Raw genomic sequence first — 18,511 nt, 5'->3', positions numbered from 1 at the left:
ATAATATGCAAAAAAAATGATAAAAAAAACAGACAATGTGATTTTCTGGATTTTTTTTCTCAGTTTGTCTCCCATAGTTGAGGTCCACCTATGATGTAAATTACAGACGCCTCTCATCTTTTTAAGTGGTGGAACTTGCACTATTGCTGACTGACTAAATACTTTTTTGCCCCACTGTATATATATATATATATATATATATATATATATATATATATATATATATATATATCTCTATATATCTATATCTATCTATCTATCTATCTACTGTATCTATCTATCTATCTATCTACCGTATTTTTTGGACTATAAGACGCACCGGACTATACGACGCACCCAGGTTTTAGAGGTGGAAAATAGGGAAACAAATATTTGAAGCAAAAAAGGTGGTAAAATATTTAATAACATAAACATACTATTATATGTGTTTTTATTATATATAATAGTATGTTATAGTATGTTAGCTGTGGGTAGAAGATGGTGCTGCGGGACCAGTGTGGTGTCTGTAAAGTACTGTATGAAGATGCTGGAGTGTGAGTATAAGAATGGGGGCAAAGGGCTTACATTTAAAGCACCACTCCAGCACTGAAAAATAACACTGGAGTGCTGCTTTGAGATCCCATTGGGAGAACTATAACTCCCAGCATGTCCTGCAGAACCTATGGCATGCTTGAAGTTATAGTTCACCACAGAAGTGGCAGAGTGCTTTGTGTGTTGTGACTAACCTTTTAATTGTGGCAGCCAGCCACACTGTGGTGAGGTAAAAAGCTGGAGCATCCCATCCCATGACACCACAGAGCTCTCCCTCTTGTTGCTTCTCCACAGCACAGGAATAAGCTTGCAGATTGTAGTGTGGTGTCTGCAGGACCTGTGATGACATCAGAAGAGGGAGGGCTCTGTTCTGCCATGTGATGCTCCAGCCCGCCCTCTTCATGACATCACACAGGTACTTGTGCTGGAGCACTCAGCATCCAGCACAGCCCTGGCAGGCAGGTATGCAGCGATCTTGTCCCCTCTGGCCCCTGCTGCTGCCTCCTCCACCAGACACAAAGATCTCCCCAGCTGTTGCAGGAATCCAGTGCTGGGGAAACCATGTGTGTCCCTGTGAAGGAGTATTCATTTGCTGCTTGACTCACCACTCAGCTGACAGGTGGGCTGGGAAGCAGCTAATGAATATTCACTGCACTTAATCATAGGGACCAAGTGGTTTCCCCAGCCCTGATTCCTGAAGCCTGGCAGAGACATTTTTCTGCCTCCTGGTGCAATCCCACTCGCTGCTGCCCCCTCCCCACGTTACATCCCTACCATAAGACGCACCCACACTTTCCTCTCAAATTTGAAGGAAAAAAGTGCGTCTTATGGTCAGAAAAATACGGTATATATCTATCTATCTATATATATATATATCTATATCTATATATATATCTATCTATATATATCTCTATATATTTATATATCTATCTATATATATATATCTCTATGCGTGTGTATATATATATATATATCTATATCTATATATAGATAGATATATCTATCTATATATATATGATGTTCGTCCTTCGTTTTCGAAGATGACCATGACTTCAGGGTTGGAAGAGAATTAATAGTTATGGGTCCGGAGGTGGCTGATGAGTCCAATCCGGGCCCTGAAGGTTCGCCCACATACTTGACATACGAAAGCAGATGTGGTCAGCACACCAGATTCTGCTTGTGCCTTGCGTACAGCACGCTTTCTTTTTGCGTCACAGATTTTCCTATCTTCAGCTGCACGTGCTCCTGAGGTGATCCTGCCCCGCCAACCTGGACGATCCAGGGCAAGCTCTTCCCATTCATTGGTGTTGACTTCCAGGTTTTTGAGAGACACCTTAAGGCAGTCTTTATAGCGCTTCTTCTGCCCCCCAACTGCTCGCTTTCCTTGGCACAGTTCTCCGTACAGCAGTTGTTTCGGTAGTCGGCTGTCTGGCATTCGGACCACATGTCCAGCCCACCTGGCTTGGACTTTCAGCAGGAGAGTGTAAACGCTGCAGAGCCCAGTTTGTTCCAGAATTGCCGTGTCTGGGACATTGTCTTGCCACCTGATGTGGAGGAGTCTGCGGAGGCAACTCATGTGGAAATGATTAAGCTGTTTAGCATGCCGGCTGTACACTGTCCAGGTCTCGCTAGCATAGAGAAGTGTGGTGAGGACCACCGCGCAGTAGACCTTCAGCTTGGTGGTAAGGCTGAGTCCCCTTCGTTCCCAGACGTTCTTACGCAGTCTCCCGAAGGCGGCACTGGCTTTGGCGATTCTGTTATTAACCTCAGCGTCTATGCTTACTTCACGGGAAAGTGTGCTGCCTAAGTAGGTGAAGTTATCGACTGCTTTGAGGTTTTGCTTCTTCACCGTGATACGTTGCTCCTTGTACAGTTTTCCTGGAGCCGGTTGATACATAACTTCGGTTTTGCTAATGTTGATCTCGAGACCAAAACTGTCGCAGGCTTGCGAAAAACTGTCCATTTCATGCTGCATCTGCTGTTCCGTGCTAGCGTTAAGTGCACAGTCATCAGCAAATAGTAATTCACGGATAACAGTCTCATGCACTTTCGTAACCGCCTTCAGGCGTTTTGGGTTGAATAGTTTGCCATCAGTCCTGTACCTAACCTGGATTCCATCTTCACAGTTGTTAAAGGCATCACTTAACATTGCAGAGAACAGCATACTGAACAGGGTTGGAGCCAGCACACAGCCTTGTTTTACGCCATTTGTTACTTGCAAAGCCTCAGATACGTCTCCATCATTCAGAACCTTCACCATCATGCCATCATGGAACTGCCGGATGACTGAGATGAACTTGCTCGGGCAGCCAAATTTTGCCATGATCTTCCACAGGCCATCTCTACTGACTGTGTCAAAAGCCTTGGTCAAATCAACAAAAGTTACATAAAGGTCACGGTGTTGCTCCTGGCACTTTTCCTGAAGTTGACGTGCTGAAAAGACCATATCTACTGTTCCACGTTTAGCACGGAAACCACACTGGCTTTCGGGTAATAGTCCTTGCTCAAGGTGATGTAAAAGGCGGTTGAGCAAGACACGAGCCAATATCTTGCCTGCAGTGGACAGAAGGGAGATGCCTCAATGGTTGTCACAAGATTGGCGATTACCTTTCCTCTTGTATATGTGGATTATGCTGGCATCTTTCATCTGTTGTGGAACCTGTTCCTTTGTCCACATATATTGGAATAGTTTGGTCACCGTTTGCATCAGAACAGGGCCGCCAGATTTATATACCTCAGCAGGTATAGCATCATTTCCGGGTGCTTTTCCACAAGAAAGTTGTTTTACTGCTTTCCTGACTTCATCTCCACTTGGAAGAACATCAAGCTCCTTGTTGATTTCTACCTGGGGCAGGCGAGCAATAGCCTCATCATGGATATTGGCAGGGCGATTAAGAATATTATTAAAGTGCTCAGCCCACCGTTCCAGAATTTGTTTCCTTTCTGTCAGCAGCTTAGTTCCATCTGCGTTAAGCAGAGATGAAGAGCTTGATGACTGGGGTCCATATACAGCTTTGAGCGCATCGTAGAAGCGTTTCTGGTCATGGGTTTCTGCATAGCCCTGAATTTCGTCGACCTTCTTGCTAAACCAGATATCCTGCATCTCGCGTAGCTTGATTTGTACCTTTCTTTTTATGTTGGTAAAGGCACCTTTCTTAGCTAACGATGTGGGGTCATTTTGGTACACCTTATACCGCTGATGTTTCTCTTCTAGGAGTGTCTTTATTTCCTCATCGTTTTCATCGAACCAGTCTTGATTATTTCTGGTTGCTGATCCAAGATGCTCCAGAGCAGTATTATAAACAGCATCTCTCAGAATTGTCCACTGTTCCTCAACGCCAATCTCCTCTGCCTGTAGTATATTTAACAGTCTGCCATTAAGGTCATTGGCAAATTCCCTTGCAATTCTTTTATTTTGCAGCTTATAGATATTCAGCCTCTTTGTCGTTTTCTGCCCTTGGGGTCTCCTCGCAGGCAGGATGCGGAGCCTGCACTTAGATACAATGAGGCGATGGTCAGTCCAGCAGTCTGCACCACACATGGCCTTCGTCACTCTAAAGTCCATCTCATCCCTTTTCCTGGCAATGATGTAATCAATGAGATGCCAATGCCTCGAGCGTGGGTGCATCCATGATGTCTTCTTGCGGGTGGCTAAGCGGAATAAAGTGTTGGTTATGACAAGGTCATGTGTGGCACACATCTTGAGGAGCAGCAGGCCATTACTGTTACACTTGCCAGTGCCGTGTCTCCCAATGACCCCTTCCCAGTTTTGATGGTCTGTTCCCACTCTGGCATTAAAGTCTCCAAGTATAATGAGCTTGTCTGCCTGTGGGATTGCTGAAATAAGTGTGTCAAGTTCATCATAGAACTTATCTTTAATGTCATCCGGATTAGTCATTGTGGGAGCATAGGCACTGATCAGAGTCGCGCGTTTCTTGTTTGTAAGTGGGAGCTGAAATGTCATCAGACGGTCGTTGATGCCCTCTGGAAGCCAGGTAAGTTTACGGGCAAGATGAGTTTTGATAGCAAATCCCACACCTGCTTCTCGTTTTTCAGTGCTGCCTCGACCACTCCAGAAGAATGTATATCCACCACCATGCTCTGTCAATTGACCCTTGTCTGCCAGGCGTGTTTCGCTGAGAGCTGCTATATCAACCTTGTAACGAGCTAGCTCCCGAGAAACCAATGCCGTTCTTCTCTCTGGTCTGTCTGCCTTGGTATTATCCAGCAGAGTTCTCACATTCCATGTGCCAAGGTTGAGTACCATCATTTTCTTTTTCTTTATTGTGTGTCGACCGCTGTATGGGAAACCCGCCAGCTGCGGTAGGCTGGCCAGGTGAAATGAAGCAGACTATGTTTGAGGCACCTTTTCTAGCCCCTTCCTCGATTGAGGTGAGCAGAGTGATCCTGAACAGGAGATATATATATAGATATATATATAGATATATAGATATATATAGATATATATATATATCTATATATAGATTCAAGATTCAAAGAAGCTATATTGGCAGGACCAAATACACATCAGTTTTGCCAAAGCAAGTGTATAAAGGCAATAGGGATAGGGACTGTCGGGATGTTGGGTAGGAGCTGTAGGGAAGGAGGATGGGGGCAGATCCAGGGTACGGGCTATAGTCCATGGCATAGGGGAGGTGGATAGGGCAGTATATATAGAGAGAGAGAGAGAGAGAGATCTCTATCTATATCTCTATATATATCTCTATATATCTCTATATATATACATATATATATCTATCTATCTATATATATATATATATACATACAGTACAGACCAAATGTTTGGACACACCTTCTCATTTAAAGATTTTTCTGTATTTTCATGACTATGAAAATTGTACATTCACAATTAAGGCATCAAAACTATGAATTAACACATGTGGAATTATATACTTAACAAAAAAGTGTGAAACAACTGAAATTATGTCTTATATTCTAGGTTCTTCAAAGTAGCCACCTTTTGCTTTGATGACTGCTTTGCACATTCTTGGCATTCTCTTGATGAGCTTCAAGAGGTAGTCACCGGGAATGGTTTTCACTTCACAGGTGTGCCCTGTCAGGTTTAATAAGAGGGATTTCTTACCTTATAAATGGGGTTGGGACCATCAGTTGTGTTGTGCAGAAGTCTGGTGGATACACAGCTGATAGACCTAATGAATAGACTGTTAGAATTTGTATTATGGCAAGAAAAAAGCAGCTAAGCAAAGAAAAACGAGTGGTCAGCATTACTTTATGAAATGAAGGTCAGTTAGTCCTAAAAATTGGGAAAACTTTGAAAGTGTCCCCAAGTGCAGTTGCAAAAACCATCAAGCGCTACAAAGAAACTGGCTCACATGAGGACCGCCCCAGGAAAGGAAGAGCAAGAGTCACATCTGTTTCTGAGGATAAATTTATCTGAGTCACCAGCCTCAGAAATCGCAGGTTAACAGCAGCTCAGATTAGAGTCAATGCCACACAGAGTTCTAGCAGCAGACACATATCTACAACAACTGTTAAGAGGAGACTTTGTGCAGCAGGCCTTCATGGTAAAATAGCTGCTAGGAAACCACTGCTAAGGACAGGCAACAAGCAGAAGAGACTTGTTTGGGCTAAAGAACACAAGGAATGGACATTAGACCAGTGGAAATCTGTGCTTTGGTCTGATGAGTCCAAATTTGAGATCTTTGGTTTCAACCACCGTGTCTTTGTGTGACTCAGAAAAGGTGAACGAACGGACTCTACATGCCTGGTTCCCACCGTGAAGCATGGAGGAGGAGGTGTGATGGTGTGGGGGTGCTTTTCTGGTGACACTGTTGGGGATTTATTCAAAATTGAAGGCATACTGATCCAGCATGGCTACCACAGCATCTTGCAGCGGCATGCTATTCCATCCGGTTTGCATTTAGTTGGACCATCATTTATTTTTCAACAGGACAATGACCCCAAACACACCTCCAGGCTGTGTAAGGGCTATTTAACCAAGAAGGAGAGTGATGGGGTGCTACACCAGATGACCTTGCCTCCACAGTCACCAGACCTGAACCCAATCGAGATGGTTTGGTGTGCGCTGGACCGCAGAGTGAAGGCAAAAGAGCCAACAAGTGCTAAGCATCTCTGCGAACTCCTTCAAGATTGTTGGAAGACCATTTCCGGTGACTACCTCTTGAAGCTCATCAAGAGATTGCCAAGAGTGCAAAGCAGTCATCAAAGCAAAAGGTGGCTACTTTGAAGAACCTAGAATATAAGACATATTTTCAGTTGTTTCACACTTTTTTGTTAAGTATATAATTTCACATGTGTTAATTCATAGTTTTGATGCCTTCAGTGTGAATTTACAATTTTCATAGTTATGAAAATACAGAAAAATCTGTAAATGAGAACGTGTGTCCAAACTTTTGGTCTGTGCTGTATATATATATATATATATATATATATATATATATATATATACATACATACATACATACATACATACATACATATATATATATATATATATATATATATATATATATATATATATATTTACATTTCTGGAATTGTTCTTATTGCGCGCCCCCTTTTTCACAGCACATATTCATGTCCCTTCTCCCCCCCTCTTTTTGTCTTGTAATATTTTTGTACATGAATAAAATCTGATACTTTTTTTTACCTTGGACTATTTACCACTATTTTTTTCTGTATTTCTAAATATGTGTAGTGTAGGTTCATTAAAATATTAATCGCCAACCTGCCCGTTTTCAAGAGCCGCTCCGGTCCTCTTCATACATCAGATTCCAACTTGTCGGATCACACAGGAGTTTATAGGTGAACATAAGTCACTTTTAGGGCTCATTCACATGACCGTATTTTCAGTTCGAGTGCTATCTGTAGAAAAAACGAACCGCACTCGAACCAGTATTATTCAATGGGACAGTGCAGATGAGTGATTGTTTTCTATGACAGAATCGGTGTTTGAAAAAAATCTCAGCATGCACGATGATTTTCCTCCGGAAACCGGACAAATCTCACCCATTCAAGCCTAGGGGTGTGTTAAAAAATAAATATAAAAATCAGATCCCATACGGAGCCACTGTAGGGCATCCGACTTTCATAGATACGGAGTTTGTGTAACATAGAAAACTGTAAATGATTGATGCTGCTATTTCAACAGATTGTATATGGACTGCAAAACGATGACAAGCGAGAAAATCATCATCCGAGTTTTCTGGATGTACGCCCGTGTGAACCTACCCCTACTGTTTAAGTCTATGGAGCGTCAGAACGAGGATCCACAGGCTTACACTGTAAAAGAGACTTCTGCTTCATACAAACTCCAGTGTGATCTCATAAGGTGGAACTGAAGGCATGCGAGTCTGTACAGGACAGGAGCAGAGGGTGATCAGTAAGTATACTTCAGTCCAAACGGATTTAGAAAAGTTTTAGGAATAAAATTTTAGTTGGTAGTGATTCATTAAGTAATGCAAAAGCTAAAATATAATTCTAAGGATCTAGTAAAGCTAATGTAATTTGTAGAGACCCCTTTATGCTGGTACATAGCACTACTCACCAGTCCTGTACAGCATTGAATGATTCTTCATTGGTTATGTCATACATCAGGATGAAGCCCATGGCCCCCCGGTAGTACGCGGTGGTAATGGTCCTGTACCTTTCCTGTCCAGCAGTGTCCTGCACAACAAAGTGAGTAGAGTAAGTGTACATATACAATAATACCAAAAAACAGTACATCCACATTACAATATTTAAAAAAACAATTGATATTAAATTCCCATACCTATCTATTGTTCAAGAAGTAGATACCTGGCACATTGTCAAAATGCCAGCCCCTTATACATTCAGTCATCTTATGCAATTTTATGTGAAAATAAAAATGTATAAAAAGAAAAAAAAAAGCATAAAAATTGATATTGGTGGCTAAAAGCGAGACCCAAACAGAAAATATTATATAAAATACCTCCTTAAAATAAAAAGTTTAACTTGTGCAGAGTTCATACATAATGCCTAGACTTTACTTACTCACTATATAATAATAAGAATGGCTTTACGTATTCCAGTGGTTCTAAAGGAAATCTGTCACCTACCTTTTCGTATAAAAGCTTCGGCCACCGCCATCAGGGGCTTATCTATAGCATTCTGTAATGCTGTAGATAAACCCCCGATGTAACCGAAAGATAAGAAAAACAAGTTATATTATACTCACCTGGGGAGGCGGGCGGTCCCGTGCGGTCCGGTCCGATGGGCGTCGCATATCCAGCGCCTCCCATCTTCATGCGATGATGTCCTCTTCCTTGCTTCTGTCGTGGCTCCTGCGCAGGCGTACTGATTTGCCCTGTTGACGGCAGAGCAAAGTACTGCAGTGCGCAGGCGCTGGGCTTCTCTGACCTTTGCGCAGGATCCGCAGCAGGAAGCAAGGAAGAGGACATCATCGCATGAAGATGGGAGGCGCCGCACCCAGACTGTGACACCCATCGGACCGCCCCCCCCAGGTGAGTATAATATAACTTGTTTTTCTTATCTTTCAGGTCGGCCGAAGCTTATATACGAAAAAGTATGTGACAGATTCCCTTTAAGGCTTTTCATGCCACATTGTACATTACATTAATAGGTAACAGATTGCTGTTGTTTAAAAAAAACAAACAAACTGAAATTTACAGGAGAAATGTTCACTTTTCAAAGTTAATGTATCTATCTGTAAGAATTTATATCACACTAGTTAAAGTCTCCCATCAATTGTATTCTCGTCTTTCAGACACAAGTATAACTGAAGCACTGACCGCAGACAGTTCCAGGTCAGAGCAACGTCAGCAGCATGATCACGCTGCTGACCACATCACTCGCCTGCGCTTAAGAGGCGCTAACAACATTGCTGATAAGTGCGGATGGGTGCCAACACAGTAATGGCAGCAAGGAGGGATGGGTGTTGACAGTATATGGAGGGAGAAATTTTAGGACTCAGTATGGGGAGCAAGGGAGGGGATGGGCGCAGACATAGCATGAGGAGCGAAGAGGTGACTATGTGGACAAAGTATGGAGAGCAAGGGAACGTGATGAGTGTGGACACAGTATGGGATCCAAGGTGGTGGGATGAGTGCAGACACAGTGGGGGAATGTATGCTTACACATTATTGGATAAATTTGAGGGAGTGATCGAGGGAATGAATGCAGACCGTATACTGAGTGAGGAAGGGGATGGATGCAGACAATAAGGAACAACGGGGTGAATGTACGCAGAAACAGAATGGGCAGCAGAGGGGATGTGTGAGGAGACAGTGTGGAGAGCGAGGGGATAAATATTTGAGTAGACAAAGGAGGAGACAGTATGAGGGAGGGGGAAAATGTGTGAGGAGACTATTAAGGGGTATGTGAGGAGATAGTATGGGGTGAAAAGTGTGAGGGGCACAGAACAGAGACTGGTGTTTGTAGGGAGCGGTATAGAGAAATGGTAGCATAGGGGGACACTGTAAGGGCACAGCCAGGAGGGGACACTATGCCATAGAAAGAATGTGTGACGAGGGGGTCCAGTATGGAGAGGAAAGAGATTGTGGAGGCCTTGTACCACAAAGAGGACAGTTTGTGGGTCATATTTTATGCAGGAATTATAGTGAAGGGCAATTATTTATTCAGTGGCTCAGCAAAGGGCAGATATTTTTATTCAGGAGCATTATAATCACGCTGCTATTTTTAAGAGCATCGTGTTGGGATGTGCTGCAGAAGAGCGGAGAAGATGGAAGTGTGCAGAGATGAGCTGTGGATGTGAAAAGTCATAATGGCATCTGGACACTTTGAAGAAATGAAAGAACAAAGCCAATCAGACGTCATTTATAAGATACCTGGATGTAAATGTTTATTTGTGATACTGACTATGCCTCATCAGTACTGTGGTTCCTATATGGTCCGCAGCCTGATAATCACGGATAACAACTCCATTACCATTGTTTAGGACATACTGCGAGTTGTAGGTTCATGCAATACAAATTGTATATGGGATGATCTGACGTTACAATGGATGTACCCTGTACTGTTTGTGGTCCTGGTGATGTATTCACGTATAGATGTTGGTTCAGGTGATGTATTCCTGTACTGAAGGCAGGGCTGTATTTGCCACTAGGCACTTGAGGGCACGTGCCTAGGGCGGGGACGATGTGGGGGGCGGCACCTGAGCAAGGTTTTTTTGTTTTGTTTTTTAAAGTCCTGGGTCACCTCCCAACCGACCGCCGGAGAAGGGGGGGTGGAGAGATGAGCCATGCATACGGGGGAATTATGAGCCATGCATACAGGAGGGGGGAATATGAGCCATGCTTACAGGAGGGGGAGATATGAGCCATGCATACAAGGGGGGAATTATGAGCCATGCATACAGGAGGGGGACGGTGGTGGAATATGAGCCATGCATACAGGAGGGGGACGGTGGTGGAATATGAGCCATGCATACAGGAGTGGGACGGTGGTGGAATATGAGCCATGCATACAGGAGGTGGGGGGGAATTATGAGCCATGCATACAGGAGGGGGGGGGTGGAATATGAGCCATGCATACAGAAGGGGGGGGGGGAATTATAAGCCATGCATACAGGGGGGGATTATGAGCCATGCATACAGGAGGGGGGATATTAGCCATCATAAAGGAGGGGGAATATGAGCCATGCATACAGGAGGGGGGGGAATATGGGCCATGCATATGGGATGGGAGGGAGATGAGCCACGCATACAAGATGGCAGCGGGGCATTATACAGTATTGAGCATCATGTGGGGTCATTATACAGTATGGTGCTTCATGTGGGGTCATCATACAGTATGGAGCATCATGTGGGGCCATTATGCAGTATGGAGCATCATGTGTGGCCATTATACAGTATAGAGCATCATGTGTGGCCATTATACAGTACTGAGCATCATGTGGGGCCATTATACAGTATTGAACATCATGTGGGGTCATTATACAGTATGGAGCATCATGTGTGGCCATTATACAGTATGGAGCATCATGTGTGGCCAATGGCCATTATACAGTATGGAGCATCATGTGTGGCCATTATACAGTATGGAGCATCATGTGTGGCCATTATACAGTATGGAGCATCATGTGTGGCCATTATACAGTATAGAGCATCATGTGTGGCCATTATACAGTATGGAGCACTGTGTGGCCATATTTATTTTTGTTTATAATTATTGCATATGAAAGTGTGATCAGCAGTGCTAAATGGGTGTGGCTGGGACGTGGATATGGGTGTGACTAGTTGTGAAATGGGTGTAGTCAGAGGCGTGGCCTAAAATTTGCCGCGGCGCAAGTAGTGCGCCGCAAACTTTATACCTCTTTCCCTTCTTCAAAAGTTGGGAGGTATGGTACCACATTTGCCAGATCACGGCAAGTGCCACAAATCCCATGGGGAATGAATATGGCCAAACACAGTGTTGCCGTAAGTGATCCGTTACACGGCAGATGCAGAAAAACTGCCCGATCTGCTGCAAAAGGCTACTTTCATGTCAGCAATTCTTGCCAAAGTCTACGCCGATAGTGTCATACTCACCAATGGGGGAGGCAGCACTAAAAGTGCCTAGGGCAGCAGAAACTCTAAATACGGCCCTGACTGAAGGGGATGTGTTCCTGTACCACTGTTGTTTCTGGCGATGTATTTCTTTACTGATAAGGGTTGTGAAGCTGTGTTTCTGTACTGCCAGGGGCCTACTGATGTATTTATGTACTTCTGGTGCTTCTAGTAATGTGTTTCTGTAGTTTGGTTCTGGTGATGTGTTTCTACACCGATGATGGTTCTGGTGATGTTTCTGTACTGATGAGAGCTCTAATGACTTATTTATGTACTGCTGGTGGTTTTGGTGATGTATTCTTGTGCTGTTATTGGTTCTCATCCTGTACACTTTTAGCAATCCATAACTTGTAATATTACATGATACATGGCTATTTTAATAAAATGTTGTGCTGTCTGACAAGTTAAGGGTTACTATGTTTTTATTTATGTTAGGTGCATTAAAGGGGATTTAATCAGTTTGTGATAAAAAGTCTGCAATCTATGAGATGGCAGATGCCTGAATTCCCACAGCGTGTGCAATACACATAGTAAGGATTCGCTGCCAAAAGGTCAAGAAACCGAAAGTGAATTGAGAGAAGCTGCAAATCGCATCCTTGTGCTCACAGGACCGTCCACTCTTGCCGCTGACACAGGAGAATCCTAAAAGTGTGCAGTGCGCTCGCTGTGAGAATTCAGAAGCCTGCAGTCATCCTTTAATTATAATCCCAATCCTAACAGTGTGCAATATACTCACTGTCAGGATTCAGCTCTGTTTGCCAAGTCAATACGTGGCCACTCTACTCATATGTGATTTTCATACTTACGGTCATGTGACAACTAGATTTTCTGGCTTCTCTCAATGAAGCAGGAGCTGTAGTTTTCCACTGAACATTGGGAGAATTAGGAAGAGCAGCTTGTTTGCACGTGAGTAAGTGTGCAAATTAAATGTGTCTGAGTGGTCACATGATGATTACGCAAACTGCATGAGGGGAGACAAAACTGAGTTATTGCCCCCAGTGCTGGTTAACTTAGACCCATCTCTGCCACAGTGCCTGTGCTGGCGGCAGTGTTATGCCGGCCCTTCAGTTTCTTCTTGCACTGTGAGCAGTCGATCATTCACTACTGAGTGCTGCAGCGCATGTAATGAAGGATTATATCCTGACAATGTCCAGTACTAGCGTCTGGATGTACTATGTGGAAGGAGTTAGTTTCCAATGCGTTCCCAGCCCACCAACAGATGAAGACTGTAGCAGCAGCCCCAAAGTGTCTCCTGTGATATACAGTTGTATGAAAAAGTGTTTCCCTCTTCCTGATTTCCTATTCTTTTGTAAGTTTATCACACTTAAATGTTTCAGATCATAAAACAAATTTAAGTGTTATACAAAGATAACACAAGTAAACACAAAATGCAGTTTTTTTTTTAAATGAAGGTCTTTATTATTAAGGGAAAAAGAAATCTAAACCTACTGGGCCCTGTGTGAAAAGTGATTGCCCCTTAACCTAATAATTGGTTGGGCCACCCTTAGCAGCAACAACTGCAATCAACCGTTTGCGATAACTGCCAATGAGTATTTTACAACGCTCTGGAGGGATTTTGACCCACTCATCTTTGCAGAATTGTTGCAATTTAGCCACATTAGAGGGTTTCTGAGCATGAACCGCCTTTTTAAGGTCATGCCAAAGCATCTCAATCAGATTAACGTCAAGACTTTGGCTAGGCCACTCCAGAGTCTTCATTTTTGTTTTTCTTAAGCCATTCAGAGGTGGACTTGCTGGTGTGTTTTGGGTCATTGTCCTGCTGCATAACCCTAGTGCACTTTAGCTTGAGGTCACAAACAGATGGCCTGACGTTCTCCTTCAGGATTTTTTGGTAGACAGCAGAATTCATGGTTCCATTTACCACAGCAAGTCTTCCAAGTTCTGAAGCAGCAAAACAGCCCCACATCACCACAATACCACCAACATATTTTACTATTGATATGGTGTTCCATTTCTGAAATGCTGTGCTACATTAATGTCTCCTGTGGTGCGTGCACCAGTCTCAGTGTCTCCTTTGATGCATGCACCAGTCCCAGTGTCTCCTGTGATGCGTGCACCGGTTCCAGTGTCTCCAGTGATGCGTACACCAGTCCTAGTGTCTCCTGTGATGCGTGCTCCAGTCCCAGAGTCTCCTGTGATATTTGCACCAGTCCCGGTGTCTCCTGTGATATTTGCACGAGTCCCAGTGTCTCCTGTGATGCGTGCACCAGTCCCAATGTCTCCTGTGATGCATGCACCAGTCCCAATGTCTCCTGTGATGCGTGCACCAGTCCCAGTATCTCCAGTGATGCGTGCTCCAGTCCCAGTGTCTCCAGTGATGCGTGCTCAAGTTCCAGTGTCTCCAGTGATGCGTGCACCAGTCCCAGTGTCTACCATGATGCGTGCACCAGTCTCAGTGTCTGCTACAATGCGTGCACCAGTCCGAATGTCTCTTTAGATGCATGCATCAGCCCCAATATCTCTTTAGATGCATGCATCAGCCCCAATGTCTCTTTAGATGCATGCATCAGCCCCAATGTCTCTTTAGATGCATGCATCAGCCCCAATGTCTCTTTAGATGCATGCATCAGCCCCAATGTCTCTTTAGATGCATGCATCAGCCCCAATGTCTCTTTAGATGCATGCATCAGCCCCAATGTCTCTTTAGATGCATGCATCAGCCCCAATGTCTCTTTAGATGCATGCATCAGCCCCAATGTCTCTTTAGATGCATGCATCAGCCCCAATGACTCTTTAGATGCATGCATCAGCCCCAATGTCTCTTTAGATGCATGCATCAGCCCCAATGTCTCTTTAGATGCATGCATCAGCCCCAATGTCTCTTTAGATGCATGCATCAGCCCCAATGTCTCTTTAGATGCGTGCACCAGTCCCAATGTCTCTTTAGATGCGTGCACCAGTCCCATTGTCTTCAGTGATGTGGGCACCAGCCCCAATGTCTCTTTAGATGCATGCATCTAAAGAGACATTGGGGCTGGTGCATGCATCTAAAGAGACATTGGGGCTGGTGCCCGCATCACTGGAGACAATAGGACTGGCGCACGCATCTAAAGAGACATTGGGACTGGTGCACGCATCTAAAGAGACATTGGGGCTGATGCATGCATCTAAAGAGACATTGGAAACCCAAAAGAAAAATGGACACTAAGAGCTAAAATATAACAATTTTATTGAAAAACCATATAAATAAAATACAAAAATATGAATAGAAACCAAATACTGGGATGCAAATGAAAAAAAGAAGATAAAAGAGGCGACACTAGTGCCACACACGGGACAAGTATTACATATATAGAGCGAAAAAATATATAATATATATATTGGTCGGTTACACTGATGCCAAAAAATACAAAATACCATATATAGATCACAAAGATTAGTATATGTTGCGTAGTGCAGATAATAAGATCATATAGGTTTTTTATAGAAATAACTGAGCATGTGATAACCAGAGGGAGTAACTATATATTGGATGCTCTCAAACAAAGTGCAAAATGCAGGGAGATACACTGTATGCAGAAGAATATAAAGTAAAGTGCCTAGTGCAAAAGATTGTATACTAAATACAATAAGGTGCATAATGTAAGCTAGATAAATCAAAGTATACTATATGGCATAAGCTTGCCAGGACCAAAGGCATAAGTCAATCGTAGAAGGAAAGTCTCATACAGTAAAGTAGATAAAGCCTAGAGTCTGCCTGCATAATGTAAATAAGAGGGTACACATACAGAGTACCAACCTGCAACCGTGTGCGGAAAGGGGAGCCCCGACGCGCGTTTCGCATGTGCTGCTTCCTCGGGGCTTATGCCTTTGGTCCTGGCAAGCGTATGCCATATAGTATACTTTGATTTATCTAGCTTACATTATGCACCTTATTGATAGTATTTAGTATACAATCTTTTGCACTAGGCACTTTACTTTATATTCTTCTGCATACAGTGTATCTCCCTGCATTTTGCACTTTGTTTGAGAGCATCCAATATATAGTTACTCCCTCTGGTTATCACATGCTCAGTTATTTCTATAAAAAACCTATATGATCTTATTATCTGCACTACGCAACATATACTAATCTTTATGATCTATATATGGTATTTTGTATTTTTTGGCATCAGTTAAACCGACCAATATATATATTATTTTTTTTTTATATATATTTTTTCGCTCTATATATGTAATACTTGTCCCGTGTGTGGCACTAGTGTCGCCTCTTTTATCTTCTTTTTTTCATTTGCATCCCAATATTTGGTTTCTATTCATATTTTTGTATTTTATTTATATGGTTTTTCAATAAAATTGTTATATTTGAGCTCTTAGTGTCCATTTTTCTTTTGGGTTTCTATTTATATATTATGGCGGAGCTTTTACCTCCGGTGCCCTCTTTGTAGGTTTATTAAAGAGACATTGGGGCTGATGCATGCATCTAAAGAGACATTGGGGCTGATGCATGCATCTAAAGAGACATTGGGGCTGATGCATGCATCTAAAGAGACATTGGGGCTGATGCATGCATCTAAAGAGACATTGGGGCTGATGCATGCATCTAAAGAGACATTGAGGTTGATGCATGCATCAAAAGAGACATTGGGGCTGATGCATGCATCTAAAGAGACATTGGGCGAATACGCCTCCTTACCTTGACAAGCCAGACCTGGTATGTCACTCTCCACAAGGAGAAACCTTACCCCTTAGACCCCACTGTGAAAAGACATGCAATCTAACATACATCTGTGTTCACAACAACTTACTGCAAGTTTTTTACAAATCTTATCACAAAGTACCAATTGCAATCCAGAAGCCTCAAATCTGGAAAAGCAGTAGCAATATCATCACTATTACCTAACATTACAGACGCACAAAAGAGAAGCAGTTCCAGACATCACGTTAGGGGTGAGTTAATTATTTGACCAAATGTAGCAGGACCATTTTCAAGTTGATAATTTAACATGGCCCCTAAATTATGTTATAAATATCCAAAATGACCCTTGGCAGAAAAAAAAGGTTCCCAGCCCCTGATCTAGCACAAGCTACTTTAGTGGTCTCTAGCTGGACAAGAAGAAATGATGTCCATTTTTTGGTCACCTGGTATCCAAGACCTCAGGTGACTGGAACAAAACATGATCAGATGAGCTTCTGCTGATGCCCTGGAACAGGTCTGTGTAGTCAAGTGACCAAAGAATGAGACATTGCTCCCTGTCAAGACGGAGCCCACCAGAGTGACTTGTGTACCCGCCAAGGGGTCAGTATACAGTGTCTTGGTGAGAGTGCCCATAACACAGTGCCTTGTGGGGAGTACCCACAACAGTGCCTTGTGGAGTGTACAGATAACAGTGCCTTGTGGGGAGTACCCATAACAGTGCCTTGTGGAGTGTACCCATAACACAGTGCCTTCTGGAGGGTACCCATAACACAGTGCTTTCCAGTGTGTACCGATAACAATGCCTTCTGGAGGGTACCCATAAGACAGTGCCTTCTGGAGAGCACCCATAAGACAGTGCCTTCTGGAGAGCACCCATAAGACAGTGCCTTCTGGAGAGCACCCATAAGACAGTGCCTTCTGGAGAGCACCCATAAGACAGTGCCTTCTGGAGAGCACCCATAACAGTGCCTTCTGGAGGGTACCCATAACAGTGCCTTCTGGAGGGTACCCATAACAGTGCCTTCTGGAGGGTACCCATAACAGTGCCTTCTGGAGGGTACCCATAACAGTGCCTTCTGGAGGGTACACAACACAGTGCCTTCTGGAGAGCACCCATAACACAGTGCCTTCTGGAGAGCACCAAAAACACAGTGTCATCTGGAAATTACCCATAACAGTGATTTCCAAAGAGTACCTATGACACCGTATCTTCCAGAGAAGCTTGTCAACTGCTAACTTTTACTTTTCAATAAAAAGTTGTTTATATCATTGAAAGCTCTGTTATTGTGTTTTTAAGACAAAAGATGTTAATGTACGAGCTGTTTTTTTTCTAAACCAAAATCTCATTATTCAGGTTAAATTGCTTTGTGGGCACTTTGCTATAAATAAGTTGGTTTTAGGTTGCAATTTGGGCACTTGGTCTCTAAAAGGATCTCCATCACTGGTCTAACAGGCCACTGTAGCTGTCAGATTACCTGTCTTTGGGGTTGCTGCAGTAACTGTTTAGCCCCTGCAAGTGGGATAATGATGGATTAACCATGTAGATGCTGCTGCCACTATTGACAGCAGTATTAAGACAGTCAACAAGCCACGATCAGTGATAACACCGATTATGGCCCAGTATATAACACCGTCCTGCAGTACCTGACAGGTGAGTCTGAACAGCCTGCTTCGCTGTGATTGGTGTCTGTCAGTACTGGCAGACCAATCTATGAGCGGGACAAAAGCCGATTGGTCTTGGACCGGCTAGCTGCATGCCTCCGGTGTCTGG

At 43.5% G+C, this 18,511-nt stretch overlaps 1 protein-coding gene across 1 annotated transcript in view; it reads right to left on the bottom strand.

Moving 5' to 3' along the window:
- Positions 1 to 18,511, bottom strand: part of RAB3A (RAB3A, member RAS oncogene family) — a 116,522-nt gene that overhangs the window by 22,665 nt on the left and 75,346 nt on the right. Inside the window, exon 3 of the mRNA XM_069741032.1 lies at positions 8,081 to 8,199. Coding sequence (XP_069597133.1) covers positions 8,081 to 8,199 — 119 coding nt within the window. The remainder of the gene's footprint in view (positions 1 to 8,080; positions 8,200 to 18,511) is intronic.

The sequence above is a fragment of the Ranitomeya imitator genome, chromosome 1 (genome assembly GCF_032444005.1).
Source record: "Ranitomeya imitator isolate aRanImi1 chromosome 1, aRanImi1.pri, whole genome shotgun sequence".
NCBI classification, from domain to species: domain Eukaryota; kingdom Metazoa; phylum Chordata; class Amphibia; order Anura; family Dendrobatidae; genus Ranitomeya; species Ranitomeya imitator.
Note: the sequence above shows the minus strand (reverse complement) of the source record. Positions and strands in the feature narration are given on the sequence as shown.